The sequence below is a fragment of the Asterias rubens genome, chromosome 12, assembly GCF_902459465.1.
Source record: "Asterias rubens chromosome 12, eAstRub1.3, whole genome shotgun sequence".
Taxonomy (NCBI): domain Eukaryota; kingdom Metazoa; phylum Echinodermata; class Asteroidea; order Forcipulatida; family Asteriidae; genus Asterias; species Asterias rubens.
This window is the reverse complement of record NC_047073.1, coordinates 8282121-8302140: the sequence shown is the minus strand read 5'-3', so window position 1 is coordinate 8302140 and position 20020 is coordinate 8282121. Positions and strand designations below refer to the sequence as shown.

The 20020-nt window shown below is 38.9% G+C and overlaps 1 protein-coding gene across 5 annotated transcripts in view; it reads right to left on the bottom strand.

Moving 5' to 3' along the window:
• Positions 1-798: 798 nt before the first annotated feature.
• Positions 799-20020, bottom strand: part of LOC117297361 (adhesion G protein-coupled receptor L1-like) — a 59871-nt gene continuing 40649 nt past the window's right edge. For 2 of the 5 annotated variants that reach the window (XM_033780346.1, XM_033780345.1), the window contains exons 17-24: positions 19803-19869; positions 19320-19417; positions 18561-18593; positions 10381-10410; positions 8673-8841; positions 7953-8075; positions 7436-7547; positions 799-2957 (exon numbers count right to left, since the gene is read on the bottom strand). In XM_033780346.1, the coding sequence (XP_033636237.1) occupies positions 2383-2957; positions 7436-7547; positions 7953-8075; positions 8673-8841; positions 10381-10410; positions 18561-18593; positions 19320-19417; positions 19803-19869 (1207 nt within the window). In that variant the 3' untranslated portion in view covers positions 799-2382. Of the gene's footprint in view, positions 2958-5593; positions 5675-7435; positions 7548-7952; positions 8076-8672; positions 8842-10380; positions 10411-18560; positions 18594-19319; positions 19418-19802; positions 19870-20020 lie in introns of all 5 variants that reach the window. The other 3 variants (XM_033780350.1, XM_033780347.1, XM_033780348.1) reach the window with 3 other exon arrangements.

Below are 20020 nucleotides of genomic sequence, written 5' to 3'. Positions count from 1 at the left end.
ATAGGAATAAAAGACTTCTAGCTAAAAGTCTTTTATTATTTGAGTGGGAAATTACCTCTTTCTCAAAAACTACATTACTTCAGAGAGAGTCGTTTCCCACAATGTTTTATACTATCAACAGCTCTCCAATGCTCGTTACCAAGTCATTTTTTAAGTTAATACTTGTTCTGAGTAATTACCAAATGTGTACCTTCCCTTTAATAGTAACACAAGTACCTTCAACTCTATAAACAGAAAAGTAAACAAGTAACTTCTTGTACATTCCTGGGCCTTTTTCTGGCGGGCAAGATTCTGTACTGGTTATATGGGGAATTTTACTCTTGATGTATAACTTCCACATAACTTTAAGATCCATAAAAAAAGTAACAGCTGAACTAATTCTGAGATGTAAATTCCCTTCATATCAAAAAGTTCGTAAAAAATCATCAAAGAAATGTCAGATTTGATGATTTGTTCTATAGGGTTGAGAAACATTGTGCCCGCAGGAAAGTCCAGGCTCTTTTGTAAACATGTAGTGTCACAGATCTGCTAAGCAGATTACTTTCAAGGCCTATTTTTCTTACATTTTTTGTTTTTCTCCAAATAAAATCACATAATTTTACTCTCGGTTAGCACCAATAAACGTTTTCATCACACAACAGCATACGTTTCTAAAAGCATGCAATTTACTGTGCAATGACAGCAAGACAAAGGCTTCCCACTTATTTTCACTGCGTACAAGTAAACCATTACACATTGGCAGGCGCAAATATTCTACCAACAAATAAACTTCTTTTGAAATCAGCAAAACACCTTAAATTTCTTCGAAATGTGCATTATTTAACAAACACCATGCAGAACTTTATATATGTTTCACAAACTAAATTATCTACAAAAATTACATATTTCTACAGTCCCTATAAATTTCTCAGCATTTTTTTTTTCTTCTTCGTAAAATCTACAACCTTTTTTTGTGCGATCATCTACATGTACAATAACCAATATACACATCTAGTTTAGGCCTAGCTGCCGCTGCATATGGCCTCCATTTATTTATAGCAAATTCTTGTCGGCGTTCACTCACTTTTTGCATTATAAGACCAGCTCATTTACAAAATATACATTGCCTTGACACGTACAAAAGATTTCATTCTATTAACACACACTGGGAATGGTCTACAAGTATTTCATTCCTTTTTCTGCTCGCAATCTTTTTTTAAATAAATTCAAAATTTTAGATCAAATATTTCTGATTGCTTTTCAATTGTTCAATGCTCTAAACGAAAAATAGAAAAAAGGTTGACAAATGTCCTCAGAGGAATTTCTTACGAGTTATCAATTGCAAGGGGTATGTACATTTCATTTGATTTCATATCAAGAACAGTAGATTTACATGCAATCTGTGACAGTTTGAAAACAAAAAAGGTACCCTGGCAATAATTTGTCCTGAAATTTAACGAAATAATTGATATCAAGTCTAAAAAAAAGATAACATTTTTGATACCATCCTTTTCTGGGGGCCAATATAAGTTTGCCAGATCAGGGGAAAAAAAGCGGGGAAAAAACACACAATTTGTTTCCCTTTATGCAACTGCTTACAACCAGCTGTGGGGAGGGGGGGGGGGATTTCATTGAAATCAAAGGAACTTGCACTCAAATTGTCGAGGGATTGCAGCCTATTTACAGTTGGTAATATTTACAAATCTCAACTAGTAGAACTTTGTACTGAATACAATATTTGATTTCTTTTTTGTCACAGCAAACACATCTTCATTTACATAATTATTTGCACTTTCCGTGCGGAAAACAGAGACACCAAAAAGAAGTATTATACAAAGAAGATGACACTTACAGAATCACACAAACACAATCTATTTACATAAACTGAATATACATGTAGTACTCATCGACCAATCAGCCTTCCCTGACCTCTGAAGTTGAACTCATGAATATGCATGAGAACAGACTTATTTCATATAAATGTACATGTACAATATCAAAGTTATATGGAAGTCCATGCAACACTAGTTGTCTCCAAAGCGTACATGTGTAGTGTCCATATAGAGCTGAAGTCGTTAAGGCTGGGACTAGCGTCTTGCACAAACAAAGACAGTTCTTTGCATCAACAGGATCTGTACCTATTAAAAGGTACATGTATAGTCACCTTTGACCCCTGTTGACCCTTGAGGTGTAGTCTCTTATACCAGCAGGTAATGAAGAGAAGTAGGAGGAGTCTCTTTCACCAGCATTCTATACTGATCATCTTTTGCCCTGATGAATGACATGACTTTAACTGCTACCACAAGGCATACGAGTGGAGACTACTCATTACTTCTCTACATTAGACCCATCTGCAATTTCTGACGATTGGAAGGATTTTTTCATGCAGCTATTCAAGGCTTCTTATATAAGTGTTTCTCTTCTGGGGGACAAATTTGAGATGCCAAGAAACTCCACCCCGGAGTTACTGTCTGCAGCATCCTCATCGTTGGGTCTGTATTCCTCGAGAGGTGACCACTGGCCGACCTTCTTGGAGTCGCTATTCATCCTCGCTACTTTTTTCTTAGGAACTTTAGGGGATCTTGGAAGATCAGGCAAGCTGCTTTTCTTGGTCACAGTGGGGTGTTGTCCACCGTCGTCAGATTCCGCATTAAGCAAGTCCGGCAGGCTGCGGAAATTCCCACTTTTTTGTTGCTGTTGTTGCTTTGATGGTGGTGGTGGGGGTTGCTTATATACTGGGGGCTCGGTCGGTGACTGGAGTAGTGGTCGGATCTCGTTGGGACTCGCTGGCGAATCGCTGAAACTGTGGGTCCGTCTTGGGATGGGAGTTGGGGTGCTCTGCTGGCTGTCAGAGCTATTGGCTGCTACCTGGGCCATCTCCATGTGTGCATCCTCCATCTCTAGGCCGATACCTTCATCGGACAGGCGAGGGTTGACCCCTTTGTTTGCTGGGTTGCACTTTACTGGTACGTACTCTCCTATAATACAAACAAAACAGTTAAAACATGACATGTTAGAAACCAAACATTGGATCACCGACACCAAATTTCAAAGTGCTGCCTTGTTGACAAAAGAAATATCAGGCTTGATACTTTACAGAGAAAATGGAAGTAACTATCTTCATGCCCCCTGTCATTGACTTTTTAAAAGTTCCAATAAAGTTTGTTCATATACGTGTATCTCGTAGAGATGATGTTTTCTAAAGGTAAATCGCCTTGCCCTTATATAAGAACGAAGTACCAGGCCTGAAATACTCCAATGGGATGGCTTTGATGCTAACTGCCTTATGCCTAACATAAATATATTTTTCTTGAAAATATTAAGCTTTTGTAGAACACAGCTCTTTGAACTTGTACATCAACCCCATGTCTCCCAGGTTTCTGAAAAAGGCCTGTGATGCCCCAGGGGCTAGTGGGGAGGTGCTTCCTTCGTGAAGTGCCATAAAAATGACCAAAGAACCACTGACTGGTACCAACTATTGAGTAAAACTGAGCATGATACAAGGTGCCTCCGATGGATCATACATGTACATGCAGTCAGTGCGACCATGGTGCCTTGGATTTGACCATGCACAATTTTAATAATGCTTGCACAATTTCAATAACACTTGCTCGGTTAGAATTTCAATAAGCTAACTGTAGTTTCATGACTTTGGTGCCACCAGCTAAATCAGATGTGATAAGAACCCTGGGAGGTGTATTCTTCTGCTTTGTGTAAGGGGTCGACTCAGAACACCACTAGGAATGCTGCTTTCAGGTGCACATTTATATATATATATAAAAATAAAATGAATAGGGTAGATGGCCTTAGCTTTCGATCCAATCCGGACCTTCTTCAGAGGAAAAATATATATAAAATAAAATAAAAAAATAAAATAATAGATATCGTCCAATGATCTGCCTCCTTTGGGCCCCAGGAATGGCGCTTTCTGAGAGTATGCAAGGGGCCAATAAACATTTTCTGCAAATCATGCTTGAGTAGTTTTGAGAAGAATAAAAGGCCTTCAGTAAAATTTTTTAGAGGATTTGGTAGGGTTAAAGGCAGTGGACACTATTGGTAGTTACTCAAAATAATTATTAGCATAAAACCTTGGTAACGAGTAATGGGGAGAGGTTGATAGTATAAAACATTGTGAGAAATGGCTCCCTCTGAAGTGACGTACAGTGTAGTTTCCGAAGAGAAGTAATTTTCAACATTTTTTATTTTGAGACCTCAGATTTCGAAATCAAGCATCTGAAAGCACACAACTCCTTGGGACAAGGGTGTTAATTCTTTCATTATTATCTCGCAACTTCGACGACCGATTGAGCTCAAATTTTCACAGGTTTGTTATTTATGTTGAGATACACTAAGAAGACTGGTCTTTGACAATTACCAAAAGTGTCCAGTGTCTTTAAGGAACTAGACTGACCAAAGTGGTACTTGAAAGGAGTCCAACAGTATTCAACAAAGTTTGAGAAATGTTAGTACAAATCTAACTTACAAAATGTGTACAAATTTAGTACAAACGGTTAAACTTAGCGATGAAAAGACAACTTGGCTAAAGTTTCATGAAGCTTTTACCCCCATTCTCCTTAGTTTTGAGACCATGGAGTGCTGGGGGGGGGGGTCATTCTCACGTTCACTTGAAATAGAATTCACTTCGCTAAGAAACAGGCTATCAGCCAAGATTTTTAACCAAGTTTTTGGCTGGTCCCAAAATCGTGTGTTTCTTAGCAAAAAAGTGTCATGCTGAAACACTTCAAAATTGAAACCTTTGAAAGTCTAATTTTGAGCAGAGCCTCTGTGCCAGAGCCGGCTTGCGACAGCAATTTACATTTTGTTGCATTTGGAACTTCATGGAATAAGACTTCCATTTGAAATTGTCACTTGAACGATTTGGGGATTAGTTATGAAGCAGTTAATACATAGGAGTAAATTGAACTGTTTTGTGCAGCTCAACAACTAGCCTGGAAACTAAGAGCAAGGGTTGGTTTGATCAGAAGTATGACTGGCAAACGGAGATAACTCTATAATATGGATTAAGTGCAAGAAGAAGGTAGAAACTTGTCTGAGGAAAAATGCGTTAGAGAAGCAGTTAAAAACATGCACAGCTCGGTACAACAACCAAAATGGTGTTCTTTGCTTGCGCTTTAGAAACAAACATTTGTTGTTATCTGCACTGGAAAAAAACATTAAATCTCAACGAGACAAGCAGATACTTGAAAGGAAGAAAGTTGATTTCAAAGTCAACCTATCACCAGAACAGTTGAAAACAAAAAACAAAAAACTAAAACAGGAGATGTAACAAAACTAAAACATCCTGGAAGCCAAACTATAAAGTGCCAACAACTTTCAGTTTTTGTTCTTCAAAACCAAGCAGGAACAATTCAGTGACGCATGCAGCAGCCATTAATCCCACAATGTATCTCCAGCCCGGGGTAGCCTGCTCCACAAGGTCAAAGGTTAAAAAAAGGGTGAAAGTTCATCTCAAGGAAAGAACCTGGGTCTCGGTGAACTGATAAAGTGATCATGCAAATGCATTAAAAGAAGAAACTGCTTGGAATGTTTGTTTTAGTTGCTGAACGTTAGAGAAGAGATTGAGATCATTGTGTGTTTGTTTTGTATATATTACTTCTCGATTGATGTTGGTTCCTCACAAGAGGGCGCTAGACGGACGATGCGTACTGCACAGCACTGGGTCTGATACATGAACCTGATGGAGCAGACATAGAGGGAAGTTGGAAGGAAGGGTAAGGTGCAGAGGAAGGCAGGACGGGTAAACATCAGAGACGTCAGGAAGTGTCAACAAAAAACTTTGGCAGAGTTTGGGTAGAGGGGGGCGGGGGATTTGGGCAATCAGGTTTTTGCCCTGTTTGATTCCCCCCCTGAGGACACTGCGGGTTTGGCTTTTAGTCCCTATATGTGATTGCATGGTCTTTCCCTACAATAATTCTTTGGGATTTTCCTCCAACATGTCAAACTGAAACTCACTTCCTTGACTTCCCTTCATTGGGTTCTGAGCTAGAACAGTAATCAAGTTCGCTTTTCTGAAAATTGTTGGATTCACAACCCGAATAAGTGAGTAAAATGATTCACAACCCGAATTAGTGAGTAAAATGAGTAGTGAGTAAAAGATCAATAAATCAAAGCCAATTTTGATTATTTTAACTTGTCTCCCCCCACCATAGGTGGAATTTTGCTTTGCGAAGAACATCTATACTCAGTTGTTATGTTTTGTTTGCCATTTTCCTTCACACAGATTTCAATCTAAACCCCATTGTGTAATTGGCAGACCAAATATTTGTTTGTAGTTTCTGGGTTTTGGTTTTGCTGGTTAACACAATTAGGCCATGGGGTTTGGTGGAAACAGTGGGTACAACTTGCTGATCTAGAAAGCAGAGGGAGGAAGACGACAGAGGGAGCTCTTTTCACACTACTCTATTCCCCTGGGGCAACCCCGGGAAATAACGGCCAGCCCTTTCACACTTGGGTCACTTTACCCCTGGTCTACCTGGGAAATTGGTAAACACCGGGGAATAGCCACCACTGCTCTGGAGTAGGGGTAAGTGGTAAAACACTGGGGTATTCTTGAGACATGCAATAGGCACTTAGGCGGAGACATTGTGAAAATGCGCCGGGGTAACCCTGGATTTAAAAAAAGGGGGGGAGGTCTCCCCTGGACTATATTACTCGGGGATAAAAGATATAGTGTGAAAAGGTCGAATGAAGGGTCGTCACCCAAGTGTCATTGCCTAATAAAGGGTACAACTCTATTCAGTCATCCTGGATCTTCCCCACACACCCCTCCACCCAACAGGTCATTGCTACTACTCTAAGCAAAGGAAACACAGTCAGCAGAGCAGTAGTTTGTCTACAACTACAGCCATCCCTTGCAGCAGTAATACCAAGTGCAGTTAAGCAAAGAATAAATTGATGCTCTGACCTATCGAATACAACAGGAAAAAAGGCTACATTTTACTGATCTCAGATGACTAAAAATATATTTTCTTTAATAGCCCTGCCGATTGTCATTAAATCGGGCGGCCATTTGTTTTGAGAGAAAAAAGGCCCTCCTGCCTTTTTTAACATGTTTTTTTTGTTTGGCCTACGGTTATAGGAAGTTGCTATCACTAGTAAAACTTTTTAGGGGAGGAGTTATGGCTCTCTGAAAAGAGCCAACACGGTCACAACGTTTCGATCAGTATACTCTGCTGGTCTTCAGGAGAAATATTCCTGGTCAGAATTCCAGGGGATGAATTAAACCAAGATTGGACCACCCCTGAAGCCAGGTTCATACTTCCTGAGAATGCAAATGCAATACCTTCGTGTTGTGACATCACAGGGCTGTTTTCACTGGGAATGTTTTGCAGGAGTTGAGCACATTTCAACTGATGTGAATTATTCATTGTGAATTTGTGACGTCAACATTTGTAGACCAAGACAGCTATTTCTACATGTACATGACTCAACTGACCTGAGTTTCTACCATTCGATGAGGTGGAGAGTTTACGGTTACCCTGATCCACGCTGCAGGAGCCTGTGGTGTTACTCAACCTCTTCTCCTCATTACTCCAGATTCGCCGTTTCTAACACGAGAACAAAAACAAGATTGTCAGCTTTGAATTTGGTATACATTAATAAAGAAATAAACAAAACTCTCATATACACGTACACTGGTACCACAGGCTGCCACAAATGACCATACCTGCTACGTTAACAACTTGGTAAATAGTGCCGCCACGACTACAAAAAAAAATAGTCGTAACTACTACCAAAAAACCCGACTACCTGTTTGGTGAACCAATTGTGTCGCTTAAGACTATTCACGACAACATAATTTACTTATGAAACACGATCAGATTTCAGTATACAAACAATCCTTCAATTCTTTCAGCGTGAATTTTACTATTGCACCTGCAGCAAACATTATGCTCCAAAAATGATTGGGAATTAAAAATGAGTTGCCTAGGCCTAATACTGTGTGTACTAACCCCTGATGAAGAACTTGACCGATGTTGGTTGGAACCAGTGAAGAACGTTGCTCCATACCGATCACGTATGCAGTCAGGCATCCATGTGCTGTTACGTATGTAACGTCGGTACTCCTTTATTACCTGTAATGCAAGGCCAGAAAAAAAACATTTCTTAAAAATGAGAGGATTTGAATTAATTTACAAACTTACAGCATAAACCCAATTTCACACACATCGTCACTGAGTGGGGATATCGCTCTATTAAGCCTGGGTAACTAGTGCAACTGGTGTCATAGTCCCAACTATTGACTGCTTCGTCCAGTTGAGAGAACCGTTTTACAACTACTCTGTTAATTGTGTCGCCACGAGTACTAAAAGACTAGTTGCAACAACTACATAAATAGTCGCGACTACCTGTTTGGTGAACCAATTGTGTCGCTCATGACTACGCACGACAATATAACTGATATGAAACAAAATCAGACATCAGTGACACAATCTCTCAATCCTTTTAGCACTAATTTTACTTATGCGACTGCAGCAAATATTATGCTGCAATGCATCTTGACAATCAAAATTGGTCGTGACGACTAGTAGTGTCTAAGTCACGACTATTTGACGACTATTTGAAGTCACGACTATTTGAAGCACAACTTGTCAAGTAGTAAATTTCACTATTGCCCAGGCCTACACTCTACAAGAAGCCATAATCATTATTCTGATTCTTCTAAACCTCACCTTCTCGTTCATGAAGCAGTGGAAGACAAAGATGAAGACTCCCTGGAATGCGTTAGCGATGGTGAAGATGTAAGCGAAGGCGAGCAGGCTCTCGGTAACGTAGAGGAGACCAAACGCCCAGGTGATACCCAGGAGACAGAGTAAGACCAAGGCTCCACGCACCCACGACCTGTCAACAAAATTATGTACCACTCTCTTATAACTCTGGTAGATGTGATCAACTTAATTATTTATTATCGTTACTTGAGATGAATTTCTGAATAAGCACCTTCATGGTTATATCCACCATCTGGGCAGTCTCGGTAGTCTAGTTGGTAAGACACTACTATAGAATTGCAAGGGTCCTGGGTTCGAATCCCAACCGAGTAACATGCCTGTGATAATATTCTGCGCCTTGAACACCCAGCAGGGTGGATACGTGCGCGTTACAAGTCTTATTATTATTTATTTTATTATCTTCTTCGCTACACCGGAATGCCCCTTTAAAAAAAAAAAAAAAAAAACCTAGAATAAAACATACTTTTCATCTGACAACTAACACCTGTTATCTCCATGTAAATCCTTTTCAAAAAAGTGGACTTAATTGAATCATGCACAAACCAGTGGTGCTGACTGCCAGGGCAGATTAACTACTCATAAATTAGGTTTAATGATCCTAGTAATTCAGTGTTAAAAAGGATGTTATTTTCGAACATGCAACTCAGCGCTCGAACTGCCACGCACCTGCGCATGATGTTCTAATGCTGAGTTGAAGGCAGGAGAGTGCGTTCTTTAACTAGATGGTGCATATAACTGTGAAAGTGCATAAGCTTTCAAGCGGTGATAAAATGGAAACCACAACCATTCAGGATGCAAGTACCCCAAAAATAAACCCAAAGCAAAACCCACAAACAAACAACAGCGAAACTTGGTCAGACTTTAAACAAGCAAATATAATTGTGCCCTCTAAACCTTGGGCACTTGAAAAGGTTCTAACCACCACACTTAGGAAAACATCGCTTTGATGATCATACTTTTAAAAAGTAAAAATGAAATTTAAAGATGGATGGAAAAAAAAAACAGTGATGTGGAGGGTTACTTTAAACAAAATATACAGCAAAACAAAATGTACATGATTTGGGCAGGTTTTTGTTTTAAAACAAAATTTACACCAAGACAAACATTTAAAAAGTTCTGTTTAAAGAAAACAAGAGCAAGTGTATAGAATAAAAAATTCTTCTAGTCAGCAGAACCAAGGTATAACACTTGGGGAAACTACCAACAACTACATTTCCAAAACCATGCTGACAAAAATGATTAGAGGAAACTTTTTAAAACACAACATGCAACAAAAAAACATAGGTTGCTATCAATAGCTCCTATGAAAAGAACAACTGCTTTAGTTTAAACCTAAAAGGGTTGGGTGAGGGGTTTAAAACCTAGCCTGTACCATTGTGCATGGGGGGGGGGGGGAGGGGGTGTAAACACCAAACAGGATGAACAAGGGTATTTGGAACGGTAAAAACAACATTCAATGTTCATTTAGGAAATTCTCATGGTAAACCCGAGAGTAGAAAACCCTTCAATCAAAGAGAAACCAATAGGTAAGGGAATTTAAAATAACGAAAGGAAAAGGAAAACTTCACACTCAAAAAGTAGGGAATATTAAACTCCCTTTAGCTACATGTACGCATCAAGCAGCCCATTTAGCCAATAAGATTTTACTTACGCGGCTACTTCCAAATTGCTCTCCCCTAGGCTGGAATGGCGGAGCGAGTTAAACAGAAAGAGAAACAATTAAAAATACTATTCAGACAATAAGTGTATATTTCGTTTGCACCAGGGGAAAAATAAATGTCATAAAAAGTCACATATAGACTGTGTTTTAGTCATAGAGTTATATATAAGAACTAGAGGGCGCACTGGTGATGCTTTTTGCACAAACACGACGGGACCGCAAGGAGACACCCGCGCGCCATTCTGTACGCCGTTGAATATGAAACACACATTTGAGTTTGTGTTTATTGAACGCTACGCAATGCTGTTTTTTTTTCAACTTACAAAATGGCCGCACAAAAACACGCTAAACCAATGGGAGACTTTTGAGATGCTGGCTGCAGTAGTCATATCCTTTTTTGCGGCTCTGAGCGTGCACGCACTTGCTCAGTATTGCGCGCCATGTAGGTCTGAGCTTTTTGTATGTTTTAAAGTTTTTAAGGTGGATATGACCTTGGCCAAATTTCATAAGGCTGTTAAGCAGAAAACAAATGCTTAGTAAATATCTTATGAGTGGCATACCTGTCTGCCTGTTCCCAAAAAGCTTAACACTATGATACTTTGGCAGGAACCATAATTTGTTAATCATTTTTAACATTGTTTTGCTCACATTTATTTAATGACGTTTGGCCCTTGTTAACAGTTTGGAAAATAATATTCTGTAACTAAATAATGTCAATCTTACAAGGGGATACCAATGCATTGCAATGCGTACGCAGTGTGTATGTATACAACAAACCTACAACAACACAATAAGAAGGTGCAACCTTGCTACACAATATTAACAAAGACAAATAAATAAACCAACTTAAAAGCCACTGTACACATTTGACAAAATATATGGACCAATTTTAAATCACAGTGAGCAAAAAATAATTGAACATGTACAAGGGATTTCCGCAACTTTCCTGAAAACATTGCACTGTAATCTTCATCAAACTGAAACTTCTACAGGTAAATTATACATGTATTACATACATCATCGTTCACAGTGAGTAGGGATTCATGTCATGGCCAAAAACTTGATCTACAAAAGATATCAAAATCCTTTAAAGGCAGTGGACACTATTGGTAATTGTCAAAGACCAGTCTGCTCACTTGCTGTATCTCAACATATGCATAAAATAACAAACCTGTGAAAATTTGAGCTCAATTGGTCGTTGAAGTTGCGAGATAATAAAAAACACCCTTGTCACAAGAAGTTGTGTTCTTTCAGATGCTTGATTTCGAGAACTCAAATTCTAAATCTGAGGTCTCAAAATCAAATTTGTGGAAAATCACTTCTTTCTCGATAACTACGATACTTCAGAGGGAGCCGTTTCTCACAATGTTTTATCCCCATTACTCGTTATGCTAATAATTATTTTGAGTAATTACCAATAGTGTCCACTGCCTTTAAAAGAAAAAATCACATGCAAACCCTGACAAAAGTCTTCCATCACTGTCAACATTCTTACACTGGACAAAGATAACTGCATAGGGTGAGGGTAGACCAGACAGAACAGATGACTGAAGAAATTAAGGTCAACATGAATTTTATTGGATTATCCAATCTCTGTGTCTATACCCAACAATGACACTAAAACTATGCTCTGGCTTAAACAAACAAAATAACATCACATGCAAACCCTGACTAAAGTCTTCCATCACTGTCATTATTGATACATTAAACAAAGTTAACTGCGATGAAGGGGACGGAAGATGTGTCTGACAATATTATGGTCAACATGAATCTTATTGGATTACCTAATCTCTGTGTCTATACCCAACAGGGACTTTGAAACTATGCTCCTTGGCTTAAAAAAAGAAACCATCACATGCAAACCCTGGTAAAAGTTTTCAATCACTGTCATTATTGTTACAGTGGACACAGATAATTGCCAGACAAAGATAACTGGATAGGGTGAGGGACAAGGAAGAGGTGACTGAAGATATTAAAGACAACATGAACTGTAGTGGATTATCTAATCTCTGGCGCTATACTCAACAGTAACTCTCAATACTTACACTATGCTTCACATGCAAACCCAGGGAAAAGTTTTTCAATCACTGTCAACTGTTTCAGTGGAAAAAGTAACAGCCTAGAGCATGTAGGGCGATGATAGAAGAAGGGACAGGGGGAGGTGAATTAAGGTCAACATGAACCTTTGGGATTACCTAATCTATACCTGTCCAATTACAAGCCCCCTCCCTGTGACACTGACACTGTGCAAGAAATATTATAATTGCTTGATGTAATTGTTAAACATGCAAACCCTGGTGAGGCATTGCCCATCAATGCCAACATCAGTGCACTGAGATAACTTGGGATGAGAGTAGAATACCAGAGTAAGGGGAGGGTGTAAACTTGAAAATCCCCTTTTGAAGTCTTTATACACCAGAACACCGTAGAGAAATGGTAGTACACTGTGCAGACCACTGAACAAAATTACAAGCTGACACTGATAAGGGGGTGTGGATAATGTCAGTTGCACCGAGCATGGATGTAGGATTAGGCTGAGATAGTTACTGGTATGGGGGTTGTGGTGGGGTGGGGAAGGACAGGAGCTAGCTGGGGGGGTAGGGGCAGTAGAGGAAGACAGGAGCCAAAGGTGGAGGGTCAGGGCAGTAGGCGATGGTGGACAGTAGGGGGTGGGTAGGTGGTAGGAGATGAGAGTAGGGGCTGTGGGGAGGGTGAGGCTTTTTTTAAGCTGATGGGTGCCTGAGTAAGGGGTGTTATAGATACTAGTTGACCCTGGCTCTGTGTAAATTCGATCCCACACACCCCCCCCCCTATTTTATTTACAGATGAAAAATATGCCAAAATTTTAAACTCTTCTCAGCAATATTCTTTTTTCACCGAATATCCATTTGCTTTTTCTTCTATAATTTGTAGATTTAAGCGCTGCACTTTAAACTTTTCAAAATGGCACCCACTTGAATTAATCTCAATCAACTATCTATAAAGAGTCGCACAAAATAATGTCAGTTTGACTTAATACACTATAATCTCCCTCATCCAACATCATGGTGCCTGTGAAATTAACAAATCGTATCGTCCAGATTAAGTAAATTTTGCCTGTCACAGTTTTGACCTATGTTACGAGTTTGACATATTCTCACACACCCCCACCCTAATTCAATTACTCTGGACTTTCTCCATCAACGCAGTACTTTTGTTATCTCTTATGAAAACATTTCAAAAAGTGGAATTATCTGCAAGGCATCTGAGAAATCCAGGTCAGCACGAACAGGTCACCTGCTAAAAATGTCATGTCACTCACACATGTTTTAACGGGTACCTTGCTAAGCTACATGTGCTAAAGAGAATCGATGGATGATAATGAGTTTTTAAACCCTTACACCGATGAGTATTAAGCACTCTGTACTCAGTACCTCCCCCAGTTCTGTGGAGAAAACAATCCACAGGCAAATCACCCGGGCGGCGGGATTTAGGCCATATCTACAATCGCACAGTAACTCAATCTTCATTTCACTCAGTACCCTATTTACAAAATCAATCTCCTACAGTTTTTCCTGGCACCATTACGTAGCAAAGCACCACCAACAATTAGGCAATGACTTATCCTTAAATCCCCTTGTGATAACTTTTGACCACAAACTTCTATCTTACCACTCCCCCTAAGGAAATTAGGTGAAAGATCCTCACCCCCCCCCCCCCCCTCCTTCCAAATGAAATATAAATTTGAAACCCATCCGGGTGCTGAGAGAGGGGTATTTAATTTTTTTCCATCCATTAAGGTCGATCAAAATACCCAGGATTTCTCCTGGATTAACTGCCCCCCCGGTCAATCGTAATCCTTTAAATCTTCAAGTGATCATTGGTTTATAGCCTCGTCCATAATGACCTTAAAAATAGAATGTAGCTGGGAGAAACTTTGTTTACATCGTTCTCCGTCATACATGTAGCAATAGGCTCACTCCTACAATGTAGCCTACTGCACCATTTACACAAGCCTGCTGCACAATGTGCGTCGAGCGATGTGCGCCACATACTATCAAAAACAAACCGCAGTATCTAATGAAAACCACTTGTTAAACAAATTCCCAACAGGCTACTAAATACAAATTTTCAACCTAACCATTTTAAAGCAGTGGACACTATTGGTAATTACTCAAAATAATTATTGTCATAAAAACTTACTTGGTAACGAGTAATGGGGAGAGGTTGGTAGTATAAAACATTGTGAGAAACGGCTCCCTCTGAAGTGGAGGTTTTCGAGAAAGAAGTAATTTTCCACGAATTTGATTTCAAGACCTCAGATTTAGAACTTGAGGTCTCGAAATCAAGCATCTGAAAGCACACAACTTCGTGTGACAAGTGTGTTTTTTCTTTCATTATTATCTCACAACTTCGGTGACCGATTGAGCTCAAACTTTCACAGGTTTGTTATTTTATGCATATGTTGAGATACACCAAGTGAGAAGACTGGTCTTGAACAATTACCAATGGTGTCCAGTGTCTTTAAATTTCTGTTTCAGGCATGACAAAAAAGGGAAGGTTTTCCTATGGAGTGGGTGAATGTCACTCCATGCAACAAAATTAGCTTTGATTGCTCACATTTAATAACAATGCCTCAGTGTTTAAAACCTGGGCTACAAACCTTCCTTCAAGAAAAGCAAAGGATTCGCCCGGAAGACTACTTTAAAAAAAGGTTACCAGGCAATATGCTATGTCATATCAGTGGTCTTTCTGGATGGTTCCCAAGTTCAAGTTTATTGACAAGGGATCAATTTTAAGAAGCAGTTGACTACACAGAATTTTCTGAAGCTTACTAACCAAGCTTTTGTGAAATTGGGCAAAGGGCCAAAGACGCTTTATTGCTGATTCCTAACGACGCAAGATTTAATTAACTAGCATTAAAAGATGGATAAGGTAGCTTAAAATCCAATTCAATCAACAACCAAGTACAGTGATAATCAAAGCTGCATGTTGAACAAGTGCATATTGTCCACAGGCAACAGGCAGAATGAGAGAGCTGGCTAAGCAGAGAAGTTTGCCTAAGTTAAGAACAACCATGCTTAGCATAAAGTCAACTGATCTAACATGTCATGTACTTCAACATCTTTGTGTATGTCGTTTGCTGATCTGTTCTAAACCTTGCTGAGCAGAAGTCACAACAATGTAAACTTAATGGGTTTTTGGCTGATAATCTATTTCTTGCTAAGCAAGTTTTATTTGTGTTCACAGGCTTTACGAAAATGGGCGCAAGTGAATTAGTTCAATGCATAATATATTAAAGGAATGTTACAGAATTGGTAAGAACATAAAGTCGTGAAGATCACAGATTAACATCAAACTTACACAGTCTAATGATGATGATAGTAGAAAACATCCCTTTAAATATTTCTGCCTGAAATGCCATATTTGATGAGAAGTAACTAATTTACCTTTCGTCTTGAGTTTTTCGCTTAGTGAGCGTTTTATTCATTTTTTTGTTTGCATCAATGTCATGCAAAATATGCAATCGGTTTTTCACTATTTTCTCGTGACCAAGATGGCCGATCGATCTCAAACCTCTACAGGTTTGTCAGTTTATGTATATGGTGGATTACATAAAGTGCTTTCACTGCCAGCAACTGTTTTGTTACCAAAACCAATTCTGTAATGTTCCTTTAAGGATTGTTTGAAGCTTTGCATTTGGTGAATAAATAGGAAGAAACTATAAACAAATAGTAAACATGCGGGTACATCTATGTGTAAATCTCTTTTGTGGGAGTGTTGACTCTGAAAAGAGCCGGTCTGTCCTACAAATTGTTGTTATTATGACTTGTGGTATTTACCACACTGATTTTTGCTTAGCAACTAAGAACAAGGAGTACTCTCGATTGAGCATGCAGCACAATAAAATTATGCCTTAAGTAAAAACAATAATCTCTTAATCTGATAAAAAGAGGAAGGGGTTCAACCCCCGGTGCCTGCCTGATTAAGAAACAGCAACGCCCTTGTTTACAGGTTAATTTTCAATAAAAGCCAAACATACTGACATGGCATTTAGCGCTTTGACCAATAATGGAAAGTCTACCCGTTATGTGTACACTGCCGCTATCACAAACACACATATCCTTTACCCATGGGGCAGCTTCAGCAGTTTCTGCTACCTCTTGAGTACACAGAATACTGTTGATCAGCTGTTACAGTGAACTTTGTCCGACTTTTGCCATTTGCTCAGATTTTTTTTTATCAGTTGGCAAACATTTCTAAAATCACAGGTGAGAAAAGGTCAGCAGACACTAAAAACACATGGTGGAACTTTAAAGAAAACACAAGCCCTTATTTGAACACCAATTTAGGAAACTGTAGCTGGCTTTCAGCTCAACCCTTAGTTTAAAGGCTGATTGTGCCATTGTATTAAAGGAACACATTTCCTTGGATCGGACGAGTTGGTCTTTGAAAAGCGTTTGTAACCGTTTGTTATAAAATGTATATGATTAGAAAGATATTTTAAAAGTAGAATATAACGATCCACACAAGTATCACTCAAAATTGCGTGGTTTTCCTTTTACCTCGTCAACTAACACGGTCGACCATAAATGGTCGACCGTGTTAGTTCGCAAAGTAAAATTAAACCACGCAATTTCGAGGCAAATTTGTGTGTATCACTGAATTCCACCTTTAAAACATCTTTCTAACCATATGTATTTTATAGCAAACCGTAACAAACGCCTTTCAAAGGCCAACTCGACCAATCCAAGGCAACGTATTCCTATAACTGAACTAGACTTTGACAGAATTGGGAAAGTACCGAGTATACAGTACTAGTTGTACTATTTAGTACATTGTACATGGGTGCAAGGGTAAAACCAATATTATTTTCTTAATCCCGATGCAAATTTAACATCTATTAAGTCGTTGCGGTACCCACTGCTAAAACATAAGATTTGAATTGCCTCTTGCAGAGGTGAGCCCCCCAAAAAGAAGCCAAACCATTACAACACTAATACCATTACAGCTTTACGCAAATCAAAATATAACATCACAAAAAGCAGTGCACTCCATAGCTATGTGCAGGAGAAATTGTTGACAGACTTGCAACAAATAAATCCTAGTCATACAAAAAAAATGTACATTTACAGCTCTCTGTTCCACCATACAACCAACAAAAACACCACAACCACAAAAGAAAAATTCCTCCATTGGATGAACAATATGAATAACTCAATTGCGAGTTTAGATTTGAAAAATGTCTAGAACAGTGGACTCAAATTTAAGCGGTAACTTGTGACTAAGCAAGCCATTGTACAATATTTTACCAGACATTATTCAAATCTAACTCAAAATTAACGTGACTGCAAGTTGCTACCTAGTGCTTCCTTAAAGGGATTGGATACGTTTGGTAATTATATATTTGGTTTGCGGCATCACCATGTGTGTATCTACCTGCCAGGTACAGTTTGTTCTTAGAGAACTGTCTTTCTTATTCTACTACCGCGGAGTAGATTGTTCGAGTGTTCGGGAGACTTCTCAGTTCTGAAAAGAACCGTCCTGCTTTTTAACTATTACCTGGACGGATGGTATAAAAAACAGCCTGGGACTACTACTTTAGCTTATAGGATCGTAATAGACTGCACTACTTGGTAATTGGTAATTGGAACCTACTGTTTGTTTCAATCCTGTATAGTTGTACACGTGTAGATACATGTAAATACCATAATCATAACCTGTCAAAATTTCATTGAAAAGTGGTATTGTTCAGAGATATTACCTCAAATCTGGAGCAGTTATGATCAAGCAGGAAGAATAATCTGCAAATGGAATTCACTATCTGAGTAGTAAAATTCTCTCAGATTCAAATATTCGGGGATAAAAACGGATATCTTTTTCCCTAACCACAGTACTTGGAAGTGAAAAGCTTTCTCAAGATGCATTCTAATATCCAAAGCTGATGTACTTCTCACGAAGTAAGTTATTTACTAGAGTTAATCTTCAGAGTGATTACCAAACGTATACAGATCCTTTTAAACCAAGAAAAGGAGATAAATCAATTTATTAGCTGAAGTCAAACTCAATAAAAAAGTCCTCTCTTTCATTTATCAACCTTGTCTACATTTTACCCCCGTCTTAACCGTGAGACAGGACTTTAACCCAACATAGGCACAGAAGAAGAAAAAACAAGGATAAGAAAGTCTTACACAATCTGCTGACTACTTCCATAGTTAGGCTCGCTGCCAGCGGAAGTCAAAGAGGAAATTAAAGGAAACGTCACAGGTTAGCTGACGAGGGGGGTCCAGACGTGAAAGTCAGACAAAAACAACGTTTGAGGGAAAAATCTTATATGAATTGCCCTGGGGCAGAGAAATAAGGAGCGGGGGGTATGTGAGGGACTTTTAGGTATAACTACCCTGTACGTTCACTAGACTAGTATTTTTACTTGTTCTTTTTTAAAGTATCGACTGGATATCTGATGTACTGACCTGGATTTGAATGAAGTGGGCCTACTGGAGGGGATTATTTGATAACAATCAGAAGCGGATTGCTAGTGATACAGTATGTCTGCGGGTGGGGGGGGGGGGACCACCACATTTGTGGAATCAGTCACCAGGAGTTTCGCTGTAAATGTTATATTTAAAAATCAGGTTGAAGAACCTTGCACCTTCTTTGAATTGAATTGAATTGAATTGAATTGAATTGAATTGAATTGAATTGAATTGAATTCAACTCAATTAAATTCAATTCTTTATTCGTCATGCCCAGCATGAAAATCACTTTCTCGATTTGCACATTAAAATACAGAATAAATACTTGAATTTAGATGATTTAAAAAAAATGGTAGTACCTTCATGGTGGTAGTACCTTTTTCCAATTCTGTATCACAACCTGTAAATATCTGTATACATTAGTTACCATGGTAACCAACCATTGTTGGATGTGACTATGATGGATGTACTTACGTTATCTTCTCCTTGTTGGTCTTCTCTTTCTGGTTTGTTTGCATGGTGCTATGGCGACACATGATGAGTATCGCCATGGATAGGAACATGGTGTTCACCTAGCAACAGAAACATCGGGCACAAAAATCACATCAACATTAAAAAAGTCAACGTTATTCATAACTTGTTTTGCATTTAAAGCATTTTGGTCGATGATCAAAGCTTTCAAGAATTACTGATCTACTTTCATTCTCCCTTCGATGAGTGCTTCACTTCTGTCAGGTAAATGCAAAGGCTCAAGAAGATTTTAAGAAAACCCAGAAATCAGGAGAAATCTTGAGAAATCACATCAGTGAGCCTAAAATCTGGAACCATTTTTTTTCTTCTTATGAATACCAATCGTGTAGGACTACTTTATCTTTTAATATTTGAAACGAAATTACAGTTACGTGTATCTTTAGGGGAGGGAACGGATAAATATTTTCTTAAAGTTTTGCTACTTACAATGATTATCACGACCACAGGAGCTACAAAGGCCCATATGAAGTTGTTTTCCACAGCAAGCCAGCAACTGCAAAGGTAAGAACATTGCTTTGAAACTTAGCACGGTGGAAATTAAAGTTCTGTTGGTGCTGGCAAAGAAGCATGTGACGCAAGCCTTGGACCAATTTGATAGAACTGCTTATCGGTAAGCACAAAAAATCTACTTAGCACAACAAAAT